General features: G+C 42.1%; 1 protein-coding gene across 15 annotated transcripts in view; it reads right to left on the bottom strand.

Moving 5' to 3' along the window:
- The window catches only part of LOC125897056 (neurexin-3b), a 566367-nt gene that overhangs the window by 46197 nt on the left and 499941 nt on the right, over positions 1-20229 (bottom strand). For 11 of the 15 annotated variants that reach the window (XR_007450378.1, XR_007450379.1, XM_049590088.1 and 8 more), the window contains 2 exons: positions 5859-5948; positions 2506-2816 (listed from right to left, as the gene is read on the bottom strand). Coding sequence is in view for 13 of the 15 variants with exons in the window: in XM_049590088.1 (XP_049446045.1) it covers positions 2506-2816; positions 5859-5948 (401 nt within the window). In the remaining 2 variants the exon portion in view is untranslated. The remainder of the gene's footprint in view (positions 1-2505; positions 2817-5858; positions 5949-20229) is intronic. The other 4 variants (XM_049590093.1, XM_049590094.1, XM_049590100.1 and 1 more) reach the window with 1 other exon arrangement.

Raw genomic sequence — 20229 nt, 5'->3', positions numbered from 1 at the left:
CAAAAACACATAAAATAGCGGAGGAGGGACAAGAGGACTTTTGTTTTCTGACATTTCACTTTGTCACATTTTCAAACCTGATTATCGAGAGAACAAAACATTTAGCCCACAGACTCAGACTGTGCTCCACACAGCTCAGAGAGTCCGTATCTACAGTATGTCTCCTATAAGGAAAAATGCAACTGAATGCCACTCTAACAATAGGTTTAAAGGAATAGTTTGACATCTTGGGAGATAAGCTGATCTTCTCTCTTGGAGTTAGATGACAAGATTGATACCACTCAAGTCTGTACGTTAAATATCAAGCTGGAGACAGCTAGCAATTAGCTTAGCCTAGTATAAAGACTGGACACGGGGGAAACAGCTACCCTGGGTGCACCCATCACTCAAAAATTAATGTCATATCTTGTTTGCTTAATTTATACCAACACTTTCAAGTAAAAATGACAATTTGCAGTATTTTCTAACAGTCACAGTTATGTGCTGGGATATTTTCTGGCCAGGGTGCTGTGACTTCCTGGAAGTTCTTGGTCTCAACCTGGGTGGAACCAGCGTTGATTTTGTGTTTAAAAGGGTTAACCTGCGTTGACTGACTCGGCTTCATGACCCAAGCTGAGAGACGTGTCACACAAGGGTCGACTTTGATGTGAATGGCACAGCAGCTGGGTCACAAACAACCAGGGCAGTACAAATTATGTCAGTGGTAGCAAACGGGGGCGCACAGTCATGACGCAAGTTCACCGCAGGTCACTGCAGCCCATAAACAAACAGTGTGATGGCAGCAGGAATGTTTTCAGCTATGGCATGACTTTGAGGCGGGGGTGCTCCTCGCTGTCCATGGTGAGGAAGACATTAAATAGCAGATGACCAGCACTGTGAGGGACAATGTTGTGTTGGAGATAACACACCAAAGCTGGTGAATGAGTGTTTCTATACACACACAATCTGAAGGGACTGAAGAAGCAGTACACCTGAAGTCATCATTATATTACAGGCCAAACCAGTTTTATTGTGCTGTACTAATATACTGTACAATGAGGAATTCAAGTACAAAACACTAGTTCTGAATATGACATGTAACGCCCCCAACCATTCCCAGCACTTGAGGTGATTGGTATGCATCTCTCCCGGGTTTAGACCGAGGTCATATCTGAATATATACCTGGTCCTAGTTGGCTTGCTTGGTTTAAATTCATAAAAGAAGGGTTGGACATGTTAGCTTCTATGCTACTTCAGTACAGGTTAAACTAATGAGATTCAGTGTGCTAATTATTGAGCTTTAGAGGTGCCAATTGGAAGATTTTGTCATATTCAGACAGAGTCAGGCTAGCTGTTTGACCCTGTTTCCAGTCTTTGTGCTAAGCTAAGCTAACCTAACCAGCTGTCTTCATATCAAACACACATAATTGAAAGTGGTATCATCTCATCTAACTCTTGACAAGGAAGTAAAAAGTGTAATTTGAAGGGACAGTCCAACCCAAAATCAAAACTGCATATTGCTCCTCTTACCTGTAGTGCTGTTTATCAGTCTAGACTGTTTCGCTGTGAGTTAATGAGTGTTGGAGATATCAGCTGTAGAGATGTCTGCCTTCTCTCCAATATAATGGAACTAGATGGCACTCAGCTAAAAGTGCCAAAAAAATACATTTGAAAAATTTAACATCAATGTCTCTTTCCAGAAATCATGACCCAGTTACTCAAGATAATCCACAGACCTTGTTGTGAGCAGTTTCATGTAGGAACTATTTTCTTTCTACTGAACTACACCCACCAACTGTATCACTGTGCACAAGGAAGTGTGCATCTACACCAGGGGTCTGCAACCTTTGCCATTAAAAGAGTCATTTTTTACCAAAAATAATTTGAAAAAATCTGTGTGGAGCCGCAAAAAAATGTTTGAGCCTTACAAACAAGGTTAATAGCCTATTAAGTCTAAATTAGCGTATACTTATGGTCTAAGCAAGCATTTGTTAATATGTTTTACCACAAGGTGGCCACTGTGTAGGGCACTATTAATAATTATCTGGTACTTAAATTTTGCAGAGCTGGCAGTGAGAGCAAACAAACTGTCCACGCACTACTACATTCTCTATTTTATTCAATTTACTTTTTTGGATTTGGCATCCATAGCTAACCAGCCACTGCTATCGAGGTTCAGCAATATTTGGACTCATAGAATGAATTTCCATAGACTTTTCTCAAAGGCTCAAGGAGCCACTGGACAGGGGCTAAAGAGCCACATGTGGCTCCGGAGCCACAGGTTGCCTACCCCTGATATAGAAGCTTGTGCTTGTGATGTTTACGCAAGATGTAAACATTAATCTGAGCTGTAATGTTAGTTAGCTCAGTGGTGCCAGGCGAGGCCGTAGAACTGTCCCTTTAAGATATTAAAATCCATCAAAGACTCAAATTTCCTCCAATCAGAGCATGCAGAGTGACGTGTTTTACTCTATGGGTAACATACAACTGTTTGTATAGCTCAGTTAGCATGTGCATTTTACTTACCTGAATAGTGGGTGGTGAGCGCTGTTTGCGGGTGGTTGTCGTGGAGAGTGTGGTGGTGGTCTCAATGAAGGTGGTGGACATCTCCGGCGGCACTGAGGTGGTGGTGCGTGCCGCGCCCCTGCTGACCGGCACGTCACCCACCAGCCGCACGCTACCGTTCACCTTGATATTGGCGTGGCCCTCGGCGGCCATGTTGAGGACTTTGAGGCCGTTGTAGTAGAGGCCAGAGAGCTGGCCCTGGTAGGGCCGCTTCCGGTCGTTTCCGCCGATAGAGATAGTGGCCTGGGTGTTGAAGATTGTCAGCTGCCGGCCTGGTGCAGGAGGGAGAGGGGAGAGTATTAATATGTTTATGATGGAGAATCTGAGCTAAAAAACTCATGAAGCTACGTTAAAAGATCTAATCTTGACATGCCTTTTACAGGAACTACACTTAGACTGAGAGGTAAATGTACGGAAGCCCTGAGAGGTAAGTGCGAAACAAAACCTCTCGTAACCCATTTTCTGTTTCTGAGCTAAGTAGTGTTTACCACTTTGGAAAAGGTGAAAATATTCTTTTTAATGTGTGAAAAAAAAGTTTGGGCAAATTATTTTTTTATCATTTGTTGTGTTTATTTTAATACTTATTTGGGCCATAGGAGACCGAAGTGCACCACTACCCCATGATCTGAGTGGAACTGAGAGCACTCATGTTTTCTTCCAGGTGAGTTTTAGTTCCTTCTGCTCTCTACACACAATGTACATGCTGTATATTGTGTGACACGGCAGTAATGTTCCATAACTTGCTAACACACACATATATGTACCTAATGTTTAGAGTGCATTGAGACACTAAAAAGTACCTGGAAAAAAACTTGAATGCTTTTAGTCCTGCTGAGAACATGGGGTAGTGGTGCACTTCAGCCTCTTGTAGCCGAAAAGGTATTACAGCAAGAAACACGGTGCAACAAAAGAACATTTCACCTGGCAAAACCTTGATGAAAGAAAGTATATTGAAGGGATGCTTTGGATTTTTTGAAGTGGGGTTGTATGGGGCATGTATCCACAGTCTGTTTCGCTTCATTTCCCCACCTATGCTCTCATCAAAGAAAAACAGTAATTTGAGCTCGCTGAACACAGGAGCTGCTGGTCCAACACAGCTATGATCAGTTAGTTTAAGTTACTGTGAGACTTTGGTGAATCTGAACTAACCCTTTTAAATGCCAAAGTCACAAAATGACACAAACAAAGTAACTTATTGAGGCAATGGTAGACCAGCAGCTCCTGTGTTCAGCAGTGTTAAATTACTGTTTTTCTCAATGGAGCCTGGCTTGGAAGACACTAATAGAACGTCTACATTTTCCTGTTGAAAATCAGTGCATGACGGAAAGATAAAGCAGTGGAAATACTCTCAATATAACGTACCTTTAAACCTTTTAATATTAATTTTTTTAAAGGTTGTTAAAATGCATTTTGTTGCGGACCCCCATCCACAGCAGTACATTGGTGTCAGTACACAGTGTCGGACTCCAGCTGGCTTCTCCAAATTGGGGGTGTGCTAACTGACATCTTTGGTTTGTAATATACTGTCTATGAAAAGTCCCATATTGAACCCCACTTCAAAAATCTGAACTATCCCTTTAGTGAACTTAGAAAGATCATCCAGGCCAAACTATTTTCTTCACCTGCTCTTTAGTCATCAACACAGGAGAGAGAGCAATTTAGATCACTTGCCTCTCGGGACCTCCGTATAAATGCATTAACAGAAAACTTTAACAAAGACTCAACATGTCTGTTAACAATATTGATTTACTGCTTGATTAAATGAGCGTGGATGGAGTTAAAATGGCAACATGCTGTTACACTGAAAAAAGTAACTACGGTATCAACAACCCCACCTTTCTGTTCGTTTTAAAAGACTGCAGCTATATGCACTCTTATCTACAGTAGCAAGGCTTTTTCCCTTTGACACACAAGAAAAAGCACCCCTGAAAGAGACTGCTAATGCTGAAAACAACGGACACTGTGCAGCTATAGCAGCTTTATCGTAAGGGAGCGAACACATGCAGGTGTGAAAAAAAGAAAAAGAAAAAAATTGAAAAATGAGCTGGAACAAGTTCCACAGGCACTGTTAATATTCTCCGGACAAAACAGTGGACTCATGCGGTAAAATGATTAATAAATATGTATACAGGGTTTGGCACATTATGATAAAGTATGAGCAATACACACTCACTACATGTCATGGTGAATTTCATTAGGAGAAGCCTAAATATCCTTGTCAAAACACACTGCTCATGCATTAATTATGAAATGAAAATGCACCAAACTTTCACAATACAGGAATCATAATTAAAAATCTCATTTGTATAATTTACATACAGACCGCACAGCAAGCTTGTTATATTTGCGGCATTTGCACACTTATAATGCATAATACACTGGGTATGGAATGACAGGGAGAGGACGTTCATGTCACAGAAGCGAAAATGAAACAGCACGTGTGGAGTCATGCATGCAGCAGTAATGGGATTTTTCAGACCTGTCTGTGTTTTAGCGGTTGTTAAAGGGACTTTATAATCAGGTTAAGATGTTTATGTGCAATGGACTTTAAATGCAGTTTATAATGATATTAGGTTGAAAATTTAATACGCACCAAAAGAGAAAAAAGAGAGAGAAAAAGAGGGGGAGCGGACTATTTAATCTCCGCAAATGTTCTGAACATAAACGAGGTGCTGATTTGATAATCTCAGTGAGTGTGAAGCACGGCTCTGTGAGGGCGCAGTGCACCTTGGCACGCTCACTGTGACGCTCTGCCGTCAAAAAGGCTCCAATTAGCTCTCCATCACCAAACAAGTGAGGATTTCATCGAGTGCGATGTGTGTAACTACAATCAGATAAATTACAGCAGGGGAAAGCACCTGCTGTTTGGAAAGTTTTCAGGGGGATATGCCCACTGATTAGTTTGTTCTCAAACATTGCAGAGGATTTGAGCCAAGGGAGCTAATTCTCCTCTCAAAACAATCGGCCTACTGTTGCAGCATAGATAATGCCGTCTCCTAGTCAATTTTGCACAAAAGCTTAGGCGTGCTTGATGCTTAAATTCTCGTTGTTGCACTGTTTATAAAAATCTCTTCCCAGTCCCTTTAACTGGACACCATGATTCAACAAAATTTTAAAAAGATGACAATGACAAAAAGGGGAAAGAAAAGTAAAAAACAAAGGAGAGAACAAAAATCGCTTTATTTTACTTGTTTTTTAAAGGGTTTAAGGGGTGATTATTCATTCTCAGAGGTTGAAAGGGAACAAGCCGATGAAATGACAGAAAATAGAATAAAAATAAAGAAAAACATTCTAGAAGTTCGATAAAGATTTACCTTTCTCCTGAAGCCAATCTTCTACTGGCCGGGTATATTTGAACGGGATTTTCTTATTTGCCATTTGATAGCGCTCAATGTCGCTGTTGCCTTTAAAGTTTGAGAGTTTAACAAACAGCTTGAAACAGTTGGCAACAGCAACAGACATCACACATTTATACAGTGGTTTATAATGAGTTTTATCTTTGTTTAGAAATATTTATAAAAGCTTTATGATGATTTTTTTTTTTCAAGTAGCTTTAGTTTAAATGTTTAAAATTCATATTTATACAGCACTCTCCACACCAATATTTAACAACATATCCATGGATTAAAAGCACAACACATATTCATAAGGATAACAGGATAAACAACCTGCAAGAAAAGGTAAAAACACAGGAAATACACTCATCATATTACATAATAAGACATAAGGAGGGATAGCAAATGGTTAAAGAGGTAGACATGCACTAACTGCCTTTCTCTGAAGCAAATTGGGGGTAATTAATGTGCACTAATTCTCCCACTGGACACCACCTGCTTTTACATTTCAAGGGCCAAGAAATGATTTGGTTTAGTAGCTTATTTGGAAGGAAGGAGCAGTGTAACAGGTCTGCATGTGGAGGGGTGCAACGATGTAGGAGGAAGTGGTAATTCTAAGTACTGCGGCCCTATTGGGAGCGAAGTCCCACAGTGACACAGATTCGAGGAGGACAATGCATACAAATGAGATCATTACTGACGTGGTGGGAGGCCTTTGGGCAGAAAAAGTGGTGCACCGCAGCTGCCACATTCCACTCTTCTGAGACCGTGGCTAACATGTTCCAGGTATATGGGAATTAAGGATAATAGGCAGCCTTTTACAGGGTTTGTTGAGTGTGTACTTAGTGTTATTTCTGGCATGATACGATTTCCCATCGTGAATGCGCCAGGATGCAGTATTTTGTCATTCCCTGTGAAAGGCGCCACGAGTCTGTCGACGGTGAGAATTGAGACGTTCAGCTCTGCCTTCAAACACTTCAAGGTGTGACAAAAGACTGTGAAGCCTGTATAGAATTATGACTGACACCATGATGTCACTCAGTTCCCATGTGGGAAGGTATTTGGAGGAAAAAGGCACCGGTAACAGCATCGTTTATAACACAAGTGAAAGGGCAAGGCTTTATAATTGTGAGAAAAGACCTTCTGGAAATGTGTGTTGTCTGGCTGCTGGAATCCTGTCAGACGATTTATCTATTGACAACATCATGCTCACTCTCTCATGGGGATCCACCTCACTAATGTCTCTTTTCCAACAACCTAGCCCTGGTTCTTGTACCATTTCCATTGAGGATTGTTGGAACCTTGGTGCTATCCAAACAACCTGCCCATGTTTTCACCTGTTGTGATTAGAGCCATTGTAATCAAGGATGCGTCAACAATTGAGGATGTTGCTCAATGCACAACGGAAGTAAACAACAGTAGCAATATGGCAGATTGTACTGATTACCTGTGAACATTTGTTCTGTTATCACAGATATTGTTTTATCCAGAAACAAGCATGGACCAATTATTAATGAGACAGTCCCTCAAGGATGTTGCGGTGGCAACATTTAATTGCAATTTTGTCAAATCACTGCAACTTTACTGCAAATTTGACTAATTAAACGGGTAGAATGTCATTTCATTCCCCCTCTTGCCCCTGTCTCTACTCTACTAGACTAATGCTGTACCTGTGACACCTGTGTTTCTCATACACAGTAACAGGTATAACTGTTACGTTACACAGCGTTTATTAACTGGTTTAATGTTTAATGTTATTGTGTCTGTGTTAGATTCTTGGGACCGTTTAACGGCTCGCTGTGGATGTTAGTGGCTGCTGCTGTTGTGGTAGCTCATGCGGAGAGAGCAGGAGGACTGCGACTCAGGAGACGTTCCTTCAGCACTGCTTCGAACGGCAGCAACAGCTGATTGTCAGTGATGAGTTGTTGCTGATTTAGCAAAATGTATTTGATGTCCATTCATTTTCATCCGTTTATCTGGGGCCAGGTCGCGGGGGCAGCAGGCCAAGCAAAGCACCCCAGATGTCCCTCTCCCCAGCAACACCTTCCAGCTCCTCCAGTGGAACCCCAAAACATTCCCAGGCCAGATGAGATATATAATCCCTCCAGCGTGTTCTGGGTCTGCCCCGGGGCCTCCGACCAGTGGGACGTGCCTGGAACACCTCTAACAAGAGGAGCTCAATAGGATCTTGTTCAGATGCCCGAACCACCTCAACTGACAACCTTTCGATTCGAAGGAGCAGCGGCTCTACTCCTCTGGATGTCTGAGCTCCTCACCCTATCTCTAAGGCTGAGCCCAGCCACTCCATGAAGAAAACTTATTTCGGCCACTTGTATCCGCGATCTCATTCTTTCAGTCACTGCCCAGAGCTCATGACCGTAGGTGAGGGTTGGGATGTAGATGGATCAGTAAATTGAAAGCTTGCCTTCTGGCTCAGCTCCCTCTTCACCACAACGGTCCGATGCAGCGCCTACATCACTGCAGAGGCCGCAATCTATTTGATGTCAGAAATAGATTTTTTAATCTGTTGGAAACACTAAATGTTCTGAATCATAAACAGATTTGTAACTACTTTTGCAATTTTCTCCTTTGTTCCTGAAATTTAATTGCAACGAAATGCCTAAAAACATGCAATCTTTTGGAAAAGCTGCCCCCGAAATCAGGTATTTCTGCAACAAAAACAGTGCGCAAAATCCTAGAGGGACCGGAAAGACCACTTCATGATATTTTCTCACTTAACGTCTTTATTGTTACCTTCTCAGTCCATGACACGCCATGTGATGTCATCATAATTCACACTTAAGGTTAAGATAAACCTGCTATTTGTTAGTTCCAGTTTGGATCCAACTTTTCAGGTTCCACGCCAATTTATTTTTGGTCATAAATACTCTGAACAGCTCAAAATTAGGTGCAAGAACCAGAACAGAACTCATTCCATGTCCGTAGAAAAGGGGCCATAAGGGTGTGACGAATTCTTTCAATTATGTCATTCTTGTCCTCATATCCATAAATCTTTCAGAACATCTTTATGTTCTTGATTCAGTTATTTGCTGCATATATATGATTCTGAATTGTTCTCACCTGCTGATTAAAATTGTACACAAGACGTGACACACGCCGCAATTACATTTAACCATTCATTAAGCCACTTATGCTCGGATGTAGCCACCATAAGCTTGTCTCAGTTTCCTCTCCTCCCCTCAATTCTATCTTCCCATCGTTCCTCTCTACCTTTCAGAGAAAAACCAGCCAAGTGCTCAGTTCACAGCCAGCTGGGAAGGAGTGTGGATATGGCTGCAAGGGAGCTCAAGGAGCTAAAGGACTGTGTCTGCAGCGTGCCAGCAGGTTAATCAGCTACTAGCAGGGCTCCCTCCCCATTCCTTTGATCTCAAGCAGGTTTCGGGTGGCAGCCAAATACACTCTCCTCTGGACAAGGGCCACAGAGGGAGGCATGATGGTTGCATGTGAAACCAGAGGACGGACGGGAAGGTGAGGAGTTTGGGGGAGTAGGTGGAGGGATGGATTGGGGCGGGGACAACAGGGGAGGGAGGATATGCAGCATCTACAAACTGTCACTCATATTGTCACTTAGCAGGGGGGAAATCATCTGAAACTGAGAGAATGGGGTGTAAGCTTGCCCTGCATCGCTAATGGCGTGGTCTCAGGTATAGCTCTTACATTGTTCTGGGTGATTAATGAGGTGACAGTCCCCCCGTAATGAATACACCACAAGCTAATTGTCCAACTAATGAGAAAAATCTCTCTAGTTTGTCAATTTGATATTCAATTTCTAAAGGTGACTGCAGAATGGATGACCTTGCCAATAAAAGCACTACTGTTTATTATACCATCATTCTGCCTTCAAGGTTTTTTATATTTTTCAAAGCAGAGTGGACACATATTTCCTCAAAGATTTTTTCATCAACCTTTCAGCACAAAGAGGAAAGTGCAATTTAGCACCATTATATGTTTGATGTTTCGTCACTGCCAGAGAGCCCATTCTGAATGTAATCAATATTACCTTTTTTTTGGGTCACACATACTCTTCAGCTATGCAATTACTGAGGTGATATTCATAGTAATTTGAGTGTTTCATATGTAAACTGTGTTTAGTTGTTTTCTATCATGGTTTTGTTATGAATCTCAGGCGCAGACAGCCTCATTTCTCTTTCCTTAATACAGACACTTAAGGGTAACTTTGTTATTTTTCAACCTGGACCCTATTTTCCAATGTTTCTGTGTCTAAGTGACTAATGGGAACAGCAATTTTTAAAATTAGTCCTGCATTGAGCAAGAGGGCTGTAGGTGGCAGCCTTGAAACAGGCTGCAATGTAACGGCTCGGGGCGTGTTAACACCATCAAAGTACGTCCACTAGAGTTTTTGCCACTGACAGGCTAAGATCCTTATTCCTAGTGTCTGAAAGGATCCCTACAGAGATAGACCTTTTGCTATTGCTAAACCCACCAGACTCCGTTTAAATAAAGAGTAATCTTAGTGTGTATAGATGCAGCATCTTTTCACATCTAACTGGGTGAATTGAGGGTTTATTTCAACCAAACCAGAGCTGGTGATTGTTGCAACAGTGGTTGGAAGAACCAAGACAGTTTTAATGAGTTTTGTTCAGTTTCTATTGACTTTGAATGATGTGTATTTCATGAGGATAAAACTACTGTTCATTTAAGAGTCTGGTCGAGTTGTGCAATGGCGATTTCAGGGCTGTTTCTGGTTACACAAAAAGGATCTCACTCTTTAACAAAAAGATCTATCTCTGTAGGGATCTTTTCCATAATGTTGTCAGATACTTAGGATAATAATCTGAGCCTGTCAGTGACAAAAACACACTTTGACTGTGCGCTATTGCCCTGAGTGGTTACACTGCAGCCTGTTTCACTACTGCCGGCCACCGACATCTCATCCTGGTAACTTCGACACATTCTCACTCCGATCTTGTCACATATTGGTCATGGACTTTCCACGTCCACATATGACGTGCAAGGTACCGTGGGTGTGTTGGTTGGTGACGTTCTGGGACACTGTGTCAAGTTCTGCCTGTTACATGCCTTGTCTTCTGTCAAAGAAAACGCATTACGATGGTACAACAACACAAATTGGTGTTTTTTTCATCCAACAACTAATGCATGTGGTTGGGAATAGGAAAAAAGAACAGGGTTTGGCTTTATAATCTTACGGGACGTGAACACCGCTCTCTCCGGTGAAAGTTGGTGGTCGTTTCCACCACCGACTTTTTCCAAAATTTGCTTTGGTCATAATTAAATAATGTTTATAATTGATGAGAACCATCAAACACCACTATCAAAGTCTCTACATGTATTAATAACTTAAATTTAATGCTTTTCAGACCTTTTCAAGATAATTTATAACCATGTTTGACACAAATAATTGCTTTCTATTTTAAGGATTGCAGGTGAGTATGAGTGTAAGTGTAAGTAGTCCAATGCAGGGGTAAGTTGTTTTGTATGAATATTACAATTATTAGAGTGAGTTAGGTTAATTCACATTTTGCCACCAGGTAAGTGCAGGTATAAAGTAAAATGACAGTATTAGCATCAGTGGTAGGTTTAAAGATTTGAGCTTGACTCATTTCGACAAAAAGAAATTAAAAAATTTATAAATTAAATTAGAAAAAAAAGGTTTGTGGTAATTACAACCTCACAAATAAGACAACTTCATGACTTTTAAGGCCTAATATTTATTGAATTTAAGAGATTTAAAAATACTTTTTAAGACGCTTTGACTATGCAGTGTCAATAACTTATGTGTTTTTTTCTACATGTCTATATGTGCAAAACATTGTAACATTCTGTGTTTCAGCACATGCATATTTCACATTTTGCTGCATGCATTTTGCATGCTAAGTGGCTGAATGCGAACCTGTTTAATTCTGTAAAAGACCTATATTTTTTTAATTTATGGCTGTTTTTGCGTTCAAATACAGTTTGTGCGTTTCCCTTTGAGCCCTAATGTCTCACCATTTTTTTCTCCCAGCCAAAACAATGTCTAAATGTTTCCCCTTTGATGGCAGCTATTCAGTCAACACAAACACTGGCACGGCGACAGTCGTCTGCTGGTCGGTCGCTCCGTTCTATTCAGTTTGTTTGCCAGACTAATCTCTCTGGGGTTCCGTCACAGGGCCAGTGCTGAGAGCGCATCAAAACTGTGAAAATGGCTACTGTGACAGGCTCCTGGCATTCTCTCTATTTGGGGATGATGAGTACGTTTGATATACTGCGGCCCTGTCCAAAAATCATCATTCCGCAGCTCGGCTCCATAGCTAGCTGTTGCAGCCCCCTGGTTATGAATATCCTGTGCCACCCACCTCCCTTCCAATCTACACCTGACTTTCATCTGTGTCTCTCCTCCTCTCTCTGGCTGTTCATCCGTCGACCCAAGTTTCATCTATTCTTCCTCTTCAGCCCACGGTCCATCCAGCTATCCTCCGCTCCTTCATCTGCTCCGTGCTATTCTCTTTCTCTGCATTACAATCAGCCCTCCTTGCTCCTCTTGGCTAAATCAGACCCTTTTCAGCTTCAGCCACAGTTCTGGTACTTTTCACTCACTCTTTATTCCCTTTCTCATCTATCTCGTCTATACGTTAGCTCTTTCTCCCTTCTGTCAACTTATTCCAGTCATCTACTCCATTAAATGCCTCTGTGTTCCCACTGTGGCTGCGTTTCTTCTCTATTCACCCGTGTCCCTCTGCTTTGCTTCCCCTCTATCCTGTTCCATTCTCTCTCAGACGTCAGACAAAGCCTGAGAGTAAATTCATCATTTATCAGGTCGCTCTGAAATTTATGGTGTTGAAAGGATGAATTAGACTGGCGGCTTTTACACTCAGCTTAGACTGAGTTCTGAGAGCGACAGAGATTGTGTCTCAGATAGGGCTAATCATGTTTGGCCCCGGGGACGCGTGGGGATTTATCTCGTTCCCGAGGAATTGTTTTGTCTGAATTTCAAGACAAAGATTGGCAGATATCTTGAAACGGTGCTTCTCATTGTGCCTGTTTCAGGTTGTGGGAGTCGTAACATTGTGTGCATCTGTGCATGGATAAAAGGTCTTTGTGTGTTTGAGACCAACCCTCTTGTACCTCACTACAAATGATGGAAAGCACACACACATACACACACACTTTCCCTGAGGCCCAGGCAGAGTAGTTAGGCCAATGGTCATTCATCTGAGACAGTGCCTGAACCTCAGCCAGCTCCGGCAAAGTGTGATGCACAATTTCCGCCCAGCTCGGTCTAGTAATTCTTTGATTCAAAGATTCAAACTCACGCAAAAAAAGATCATGTAATCCAAAATCAAAGAGTACAAGGATTCGGAGTGTTATATAAGGAAATTGGAACCCTCTCACTAAACAAAGACAAGCCCCTGCAGTAATGTGGGTTGTCACAAAAGTACACACGATTGCAGGAGAGATACACGGCCCTGATGAACGCCAAATGGGGAAAAAAGGGACAAGAAATGCGGATAAAAAGGAATTTGAGGACAAAAAAAGAATGGAGATCTGAGAGGGCACTGTTAGAGGAGGGGGATAATTAGAGAAAGGGAGAGACAAAGCAGTCAACACACACATACACTCAACGCCCACACGCAAACACACACTGCACTCATGTAAGCTGCAGGAGCCTGATGGAAACGCTGCTGTATGGGATCAGTGTGGTTTATTATTATATTATTATACTGTTGTGGGGAAGAATGGAAGTGAAGCACAGATATCCTTCTCTGTCTTATTCTGCAATAGTCCCAGCATTCAAATTCACAATTGTTATCTTGTAAAATTGTTTGTGATAATCACTGTAGTGACGGGCCCTGGACATGTGTGTAGATTAAATAGTTTACAAAAAAGCAACTCAATCGCCAGGACAAATGTTGGCTTTGTACGTTTTTACAAACCGCGAATATCTTACATTTGTAGTGGATATACTGAAACTTCACATTTTAATTTCAGGGTTTCCCATAAATTAATTTAATTCTGGCTGGCCGCCACGACTAACAACTGCGGCAATGTTTAGATTTTTAATTCTAAACATTGCATCGTTGGATCGTTCAGAACAGTGGTCGCAGTGAAAGTGAAACTAAACCTTCAGTGCCCTGGGTCAAAAGTTTCAATCATTAATAGCTACCCCTCTCATCCATCGATCTAATCTGATCAGCTCTTCAACTATCCACCGCGCGACTCAAAACTCCACAAACTGCTGCTGAAGGAAAAAATATATGAACTGAAAATGAATAAACTGTGGGTTGGGAGTGGGCGAGAACACAAATAATCAAAGGTGCCCAAGCTGGTCGCATGGATGCTCAGCAGCTTCTGCCTGATCAGACAACCGGCAGTCTGGCAAAATATGCAAAGGACGTTCAAAGAAACATCATTCTGGAGCTGAGGATGGAGCTGACTGATAGCAACGGGGAATTTGGATATGTGGACAGATGATTACTGCAAAATCCTTGTGTCACTTTGCATTACATCAACAACAAGTGGGAGCTGACTGAGTGAGTGCTTTGCACATTTAAAAGGAAGACGGAACGGTAAAATGGTGTGTTTAATCAGGGGTCGGGTCGCAGGACTTCTATTAACGGGTTTGGGCAGGTCCAGATTTCACTTGGAGATTATCATGGGTCGGTCCTGGTACTGAGCTTTGAGGGTGCAGGTGGGTGTGGATTGGCAAAACTGGATCCCAGCAGAATTTGCCATCAGAAACAACTTCATATAATGCAGTTCAGTTCAGTTTAACACAATACAAACCCAATGATAAATATATAGTTGATAGTTTCAATTAAAACTGAACATCATTATCTTTGTAAAGGTCAACCCGGTCTCACTCCAAAGTCGTCGAATATACAAGTGCTTGGGCAGTGACTTCTGGTGCTATCCTTTCACGTCGGCTCGTCGCCATTATTGTTTAACGTGCTGGGGGAAACGTGGCCAGACAACAACACAAGGTAACATAGTGAAAGTCCAAGTAGTGCAGGTGGGAGGGGCAGTGGATGGGTCCAACAACCACCAACTTTCACTTGAGAGGCCAGTGTTTGCTTTCCATGTGACTGTAAAGCCAAACCATGTTCTTTTTTTCCTAAATCCAACCATGTACGTGTGTTTGCTAAAGATAACCACATGTGCTTGTTGATGAACTAAAATAACATCAATTCTTGGTGTTGTACCCAGGTAGTGCTTTTATTTTGAAAGAGACTATGCAAACTGTACATTTCCTGTAAAAACAGAAGTGTATTTTGAAAACAAACAATGCATGTAGCAGACTGAAGTTGACACGGTGTCCCAGAACATCAACAACCAACACACCCAGGGTACCTTGGACGTCGTATCTCGACATGGAAAATCCATGACCAAACGTCAACTACGACTTTTTCCTCAATACGAGTACCTTTGCTGATCGTCTTTGGCAACAATAGACAGTGTTCTGAGTATAAATTTTTTAAGGTTCTCAAAAACCTAACTGCCCAACTCTGACCTGTAACATTTTCATGACTGGCTGCTGCTAAGAAACTTTTTCCAAGCTGATCTACCACTCCACACTTTGCACCGTTGCTCAGGGAAATGTGCTCATTATACAAATGGAAAGACTTATTGTGCACAAACCCAACACACAGAACTACAGAAGCCCTGAGAGGCAAGGCGTAAAACATTTTGGCAGGCAATGTTGGCCAAAACCTGAGTTTATCTCCTATGAGATATTAGCTACTAAGATAGTGTAGTAAAAAAAACTTTTCACCAACTTCTCACCTTGCCTCTCTGAACAGATTCAAGAGGATAAAGACAACTTTCTTATTTTAATGTAATATTACTCCACATTCATGATGGCCATGTACTTAAGTAGTACTTTCATGACTCGACCTTCATGGCTTTTAAACATGACCTAATTGTTTATGTCACTTCAGATGTGAGCACTGTTGTTGTCTGACAGCGTTTTTGCTCCATCTAGTTTAACTTTCCTCTTATTTTTTGTCTTTTATTTTGAAATTCTTAAATTGTAAACTGTAGTAAAAAAAAATATGAAACAACAGCATTTTAGCTTGTGTATCTAAACCTCATTTTTTTGAAGCGAAGATTAGAAGAGAGAGCACCCCTGATGAAATGTTGGTAATAATCTCATATTGCAGAGGGAAAGTGCTGGCACACAATTACTGCTCTGAAAACTGTGATGGATGGTTAGCTTGGGTAACAATTTTACTGTTTGTCTTTCTTTTCCAAAATAATTCTAGCTTACCTGGAGGTGTGTTTGAAAGCGATATGATCATCTGACTGCTTGTGCATCTTGTCTTGCTTCATGTACCTACATTCCCAGATGTCAGTAACTAACTATGTGAGTATAATATCATATTAACAGTTCAGACTGATGTATGAAACTAAAAATATACTGCCTCAATAGGCACAGCAATTAATGAAGATGTCACTCCAAACTAAAAGGTAATGTGTCTGAGTCTGACCCAACATGTCTGTTAATAATTAAAATCAGGTCAAAGTGTAACACCTCCTGCTGCCATTTAGAGCAGATCCTAATCCTAATACTTTGATGGCCAGACTTTGCAAACACCGCTGTGTATATGTCCAATTTACACGCCCGGGGGTATTTTGCAAGCAGCTTTGAATGACAAGCAATCCACCAACACCTTTGTTCTCACCTATTCCCTACCAGGGAGAGAGGGCATGCCCAGATCCGGTAACTGTTTATTGAACGACCTGAGAGCCTTGTGGAGGCTGCTGCCTTCAAGTTAAGCATTAGGAGTGTGAGAAAGCAGTCGATGAGTCTGCACCCTAACATGTAATTACTCATGAGATGACAACGCCTTTACAAGGGAGAGAGGGCGGCGAAAAAAAAATCAATCATCGTTGAATTACTATCACTGAGTGTCCTGCAAATTACCTGTGCAGAAGAGAAAAAGAAATTACCACGCATTCGATCCCTCCGACCTCAAACTCCATTCCAAGACAATGGCAGGCGGACAGAAAAGGGAATAAACGTCAGTGGGATCACATGGAAGGAATCCAAAACTAAAAAGCCGGAGCTCTTTCTGTGGTGCATCTCTCAAACTGAGACGCAGACCCTACAGACATTTAGCAGTGATTTCTGAATGGATGCTGGTTTTGGATCACAGATATTGAGAGATGTACTGATAGAAGATTGAGAAAACAACCATTGAACACTTACGCAGAAGCACTTTGAGATCATTATGAAGGTGGTGGGGGTTCAGCTGTTATCTGACATTACTGGCTATTAGAGATAGAGAATAGTTGAATTCTTGTGTAAGTGCTAAAGCCCAGTACAGACTAGGGAGAGCTGATATTTCTGTACCAAGTCGATGCCAAAATTCTAACACATGATGGTACTTGTTTTTCTCCAGTACCTTGGTAACTGGGACAAACGACAGCAGCGTGATGAGGTGCTTAGCATCAGTTCTGCGCTTTTGTTTTTTTTTTTTTTGCTGCAGAGAGTTGACGTTTGAATTAAAGGCTGCACTCGTCACTCCACCAGCCAATCGCAGTGAAAGAGGGGCGGGACAAGTCGTCTTCCACAAAGTCGTGGTCGCCATGGTGCCTATTCATTTCAGAGTTGCTTGTCTGGCACATACGTCCAGAAAGTTTTCTAGCTTCTGGCTTTTTTCCTTGGTATGCGGCCTACTGAATATACAAAAGTGGTGTTTATCCCACTTGGCCTCACCCACGAATTCCCACTCATGAACTTTATATTGTGATGACATTGACCAATTAATGACCTTAATTTCTACAGTGAAAGAAAAAAAAAGTATATTTTTAGAATGAAAACATTTATTACAAGCTAAGAGCTGACGTTCCTCGAACTACTTCTTCTCTTCTTTCTGTTGTTTCAATAGTCTGTCGCCGGCTCTACATCTCGTGCACAACAGGTTTGGCCAAACAGGCAGCGCCCTTCAGTGGGTCTCCATCTTCGAACACGCACAGCAGTCGATGGCAATGCAGCGCGCAGATAATGCATGTTACGCACATCTGTCCCAGCACACAATGCCAACAATGTCGCCTTGCCACCCCTCTATCTCCCCTGGTTCTCCAGTATATTGCTCCATTGTTCAGTCATGCCTTCTCTCCCAGTCACCTCGCAACCCTGGTCTGAACCCAGTGGGTTGGGTCAGGCCCAGTCGGGCTCCGGCAGAGTGTCAGATTGCAACATGACTAGTTAAGACCAAAGATTTGTGTAAAGCAAGATGCATTCTGCAACTACTTGCAATGCTCCAGTCTGCAATGTCATAAAACCTGCCAGTTCACCCCAATGCGACAAGTCGGTGCATTATCTGCATAGAAACAGCTCTCTGTACTTCCATTCTAACTTCAGGCTTTTCAGGCTTTTGTCATGGCTGGATATAATTTGTAGCATTTTCAAATATGAATGAGGATAGTGCAGATATTTTCAACAGTTTCATTTCTCGTGGTGACAAAACGGCAAAAATGATAAACAAACGAGAGGGTCAAGACTTTGTGGACGTCCATGTTGATCTCATTTGAGTAAATTTTAAGGTTTGTGTCACACAGACATTGCTGTTCCTCAGATAAAGTAATGAGGTCACCCTCTCTTTCCTCCATCCAAAAGTCTGCCATTTAAACCAGCTGACAGTTTGTAACAGACTTAACCAGCTGACTTCATTACAAGCTGATTGGCTGTTGAAACAGGTGCTGTGCCTTACATTCGACGAGACAACATCAGCCTGCTTGAGTCGAGCTGACACCGGCCAGTTCACTCCGCTGCAACTTCTTTCTGCAACGTTCTAAAACATTTTGTCTGATCAGAAATCTTTGTTCTGTACTGTGTTTAAAGGAGCAGGACAAAAACTACCTCTGTGCAACAATGCAGTCACATTCACCCGATTCACTTCCCTAAATGACTGTGAATGTGTACATGATGGAGATGTCACTTGTGTGCATGTTTTGTGCCACACTTTATGGAGTTTGTCAGTATTTTCCAGTATTAGTGTGGCTGAAATGCAGTTATGAAACCCGTCTAACTTCATCTGGTCAAAAAAAAAAAAAAAAAAAAAAAGGGAAAGACAGCCAACGGCAAAAGAAAGCCAGAGACAGAAGAGATTAGCATCACCTGCGCTGGCATTGAACCAAACCAAAACAGCGTGCCAGGTCACGCCAGGAGACGACGCTGCCCTGTCCTCTGTGAAGGCATGCAACTAGGAGCATGCTGTAGGGCTGCTGAGACATCGGGCTGAGAAGTGAAAGGGATCAACTCTTATTTGTTTGCTCCTCACCACTGGGTAGTGTCAGCATTTTTGCACTGTTGCTCTTTTCTTTTAATCTTTGCTAGTGATGCACAGTTGTATTTCTGGACACATTTTCTGTTCACATTAGCTTCACATCTGGTAATATAACACAATTCAGTCTTCAACATTATTCTACATCTGTTTCTGTCCAATTATGTCTGGCTGCTGCGGCACAATTTTACCTCGGAGATCAATGAAGTTTCATATTATCTTTTGTCATCCCAACGTCTCCTCGCCTCAACTGCCACTTTGTACCCATGTTGCTTCCCCGTGCGTCTGCTCTGTTTGACTGAGTGAAATTGAAGAGTAGGTAATAGGGAACGAGGAAACAAAGGTGGCCTCTCCTCAGCTGGCTGGCAATGTAGACACAGATATCAAAGACCAGGAGAACCCAATTTAATGGACTGTTAAGTAAAAGCGGGAGAGGATTTTTTCCCTTTCATTCCTTCTCCTTCTCAGCCTTTCTCTCACTCCCTCACCTAGCTGCCTGAGTGGCACATCTCTGCTCCAAATGAAGGGAGTGCCTGAGCCTCCAAATGGAGCAGGCTCTGTTTGATGACCCTATTTGTATTCTGCTGCTGTGCTGCTTCTGCTGACCTGGGAGTGAGAGATACAGGCAGGCAGCAGCTTTATCTGGCCAACAGGCCACCCTTGGTTTCTGCCTCTATCCTCTCCCTCGCCTGCCCACCGACCACATGCCTCTCGGTGCCTTTCAATCCCTCTCCCTGAAATGAACCGGCCAGATGTTGCACAGTTAATGCCTGGTGCAAGACAAAAGATTCTAGCTCGGTGTGCTCCCCTCCCGTGGAGTCAGGTGTGAGGGCATGAAAGTAGAGAAGTTGTTTGAGGCATGGTTTTTCCCCCTGGAGTGTAGTGTGTGTCAGCTAATGCTGCTGCATGCTTCTTAGTCTTCTGACATGTTTTACCCAGAAAAACTGGAGAGAGTGAATCTTGTTTTTTTTTTGAATTCTCGGTTGTGCCCTTTGGTTAAACAAATAGATGGTGTCCAGTGGTTTTAAAACTCTAATTTTACTCTAACTCTTGCAAAAATTCACCAGAAAGAGAAATAACAG

This window comes from Epinephelus fuscoguttatus, linkage group LG11 (assembly GCF_011397635.1).
Source record: "Epinephelus fuscoguttatus linkage group LG11, E.fuscoguttatus.final_Chr_v1".
NCBI classification, from domain to species: domain Eukaryota; kingdom Metazoa; phylum Chordata; class Actinopteri; order Perciformes; family Serranidae; genus Epinephelus; species Epinephelus fuscoguttatus.
This window is presented reverse-complemented; position numbering and strand designations above follow the sequence as displayed.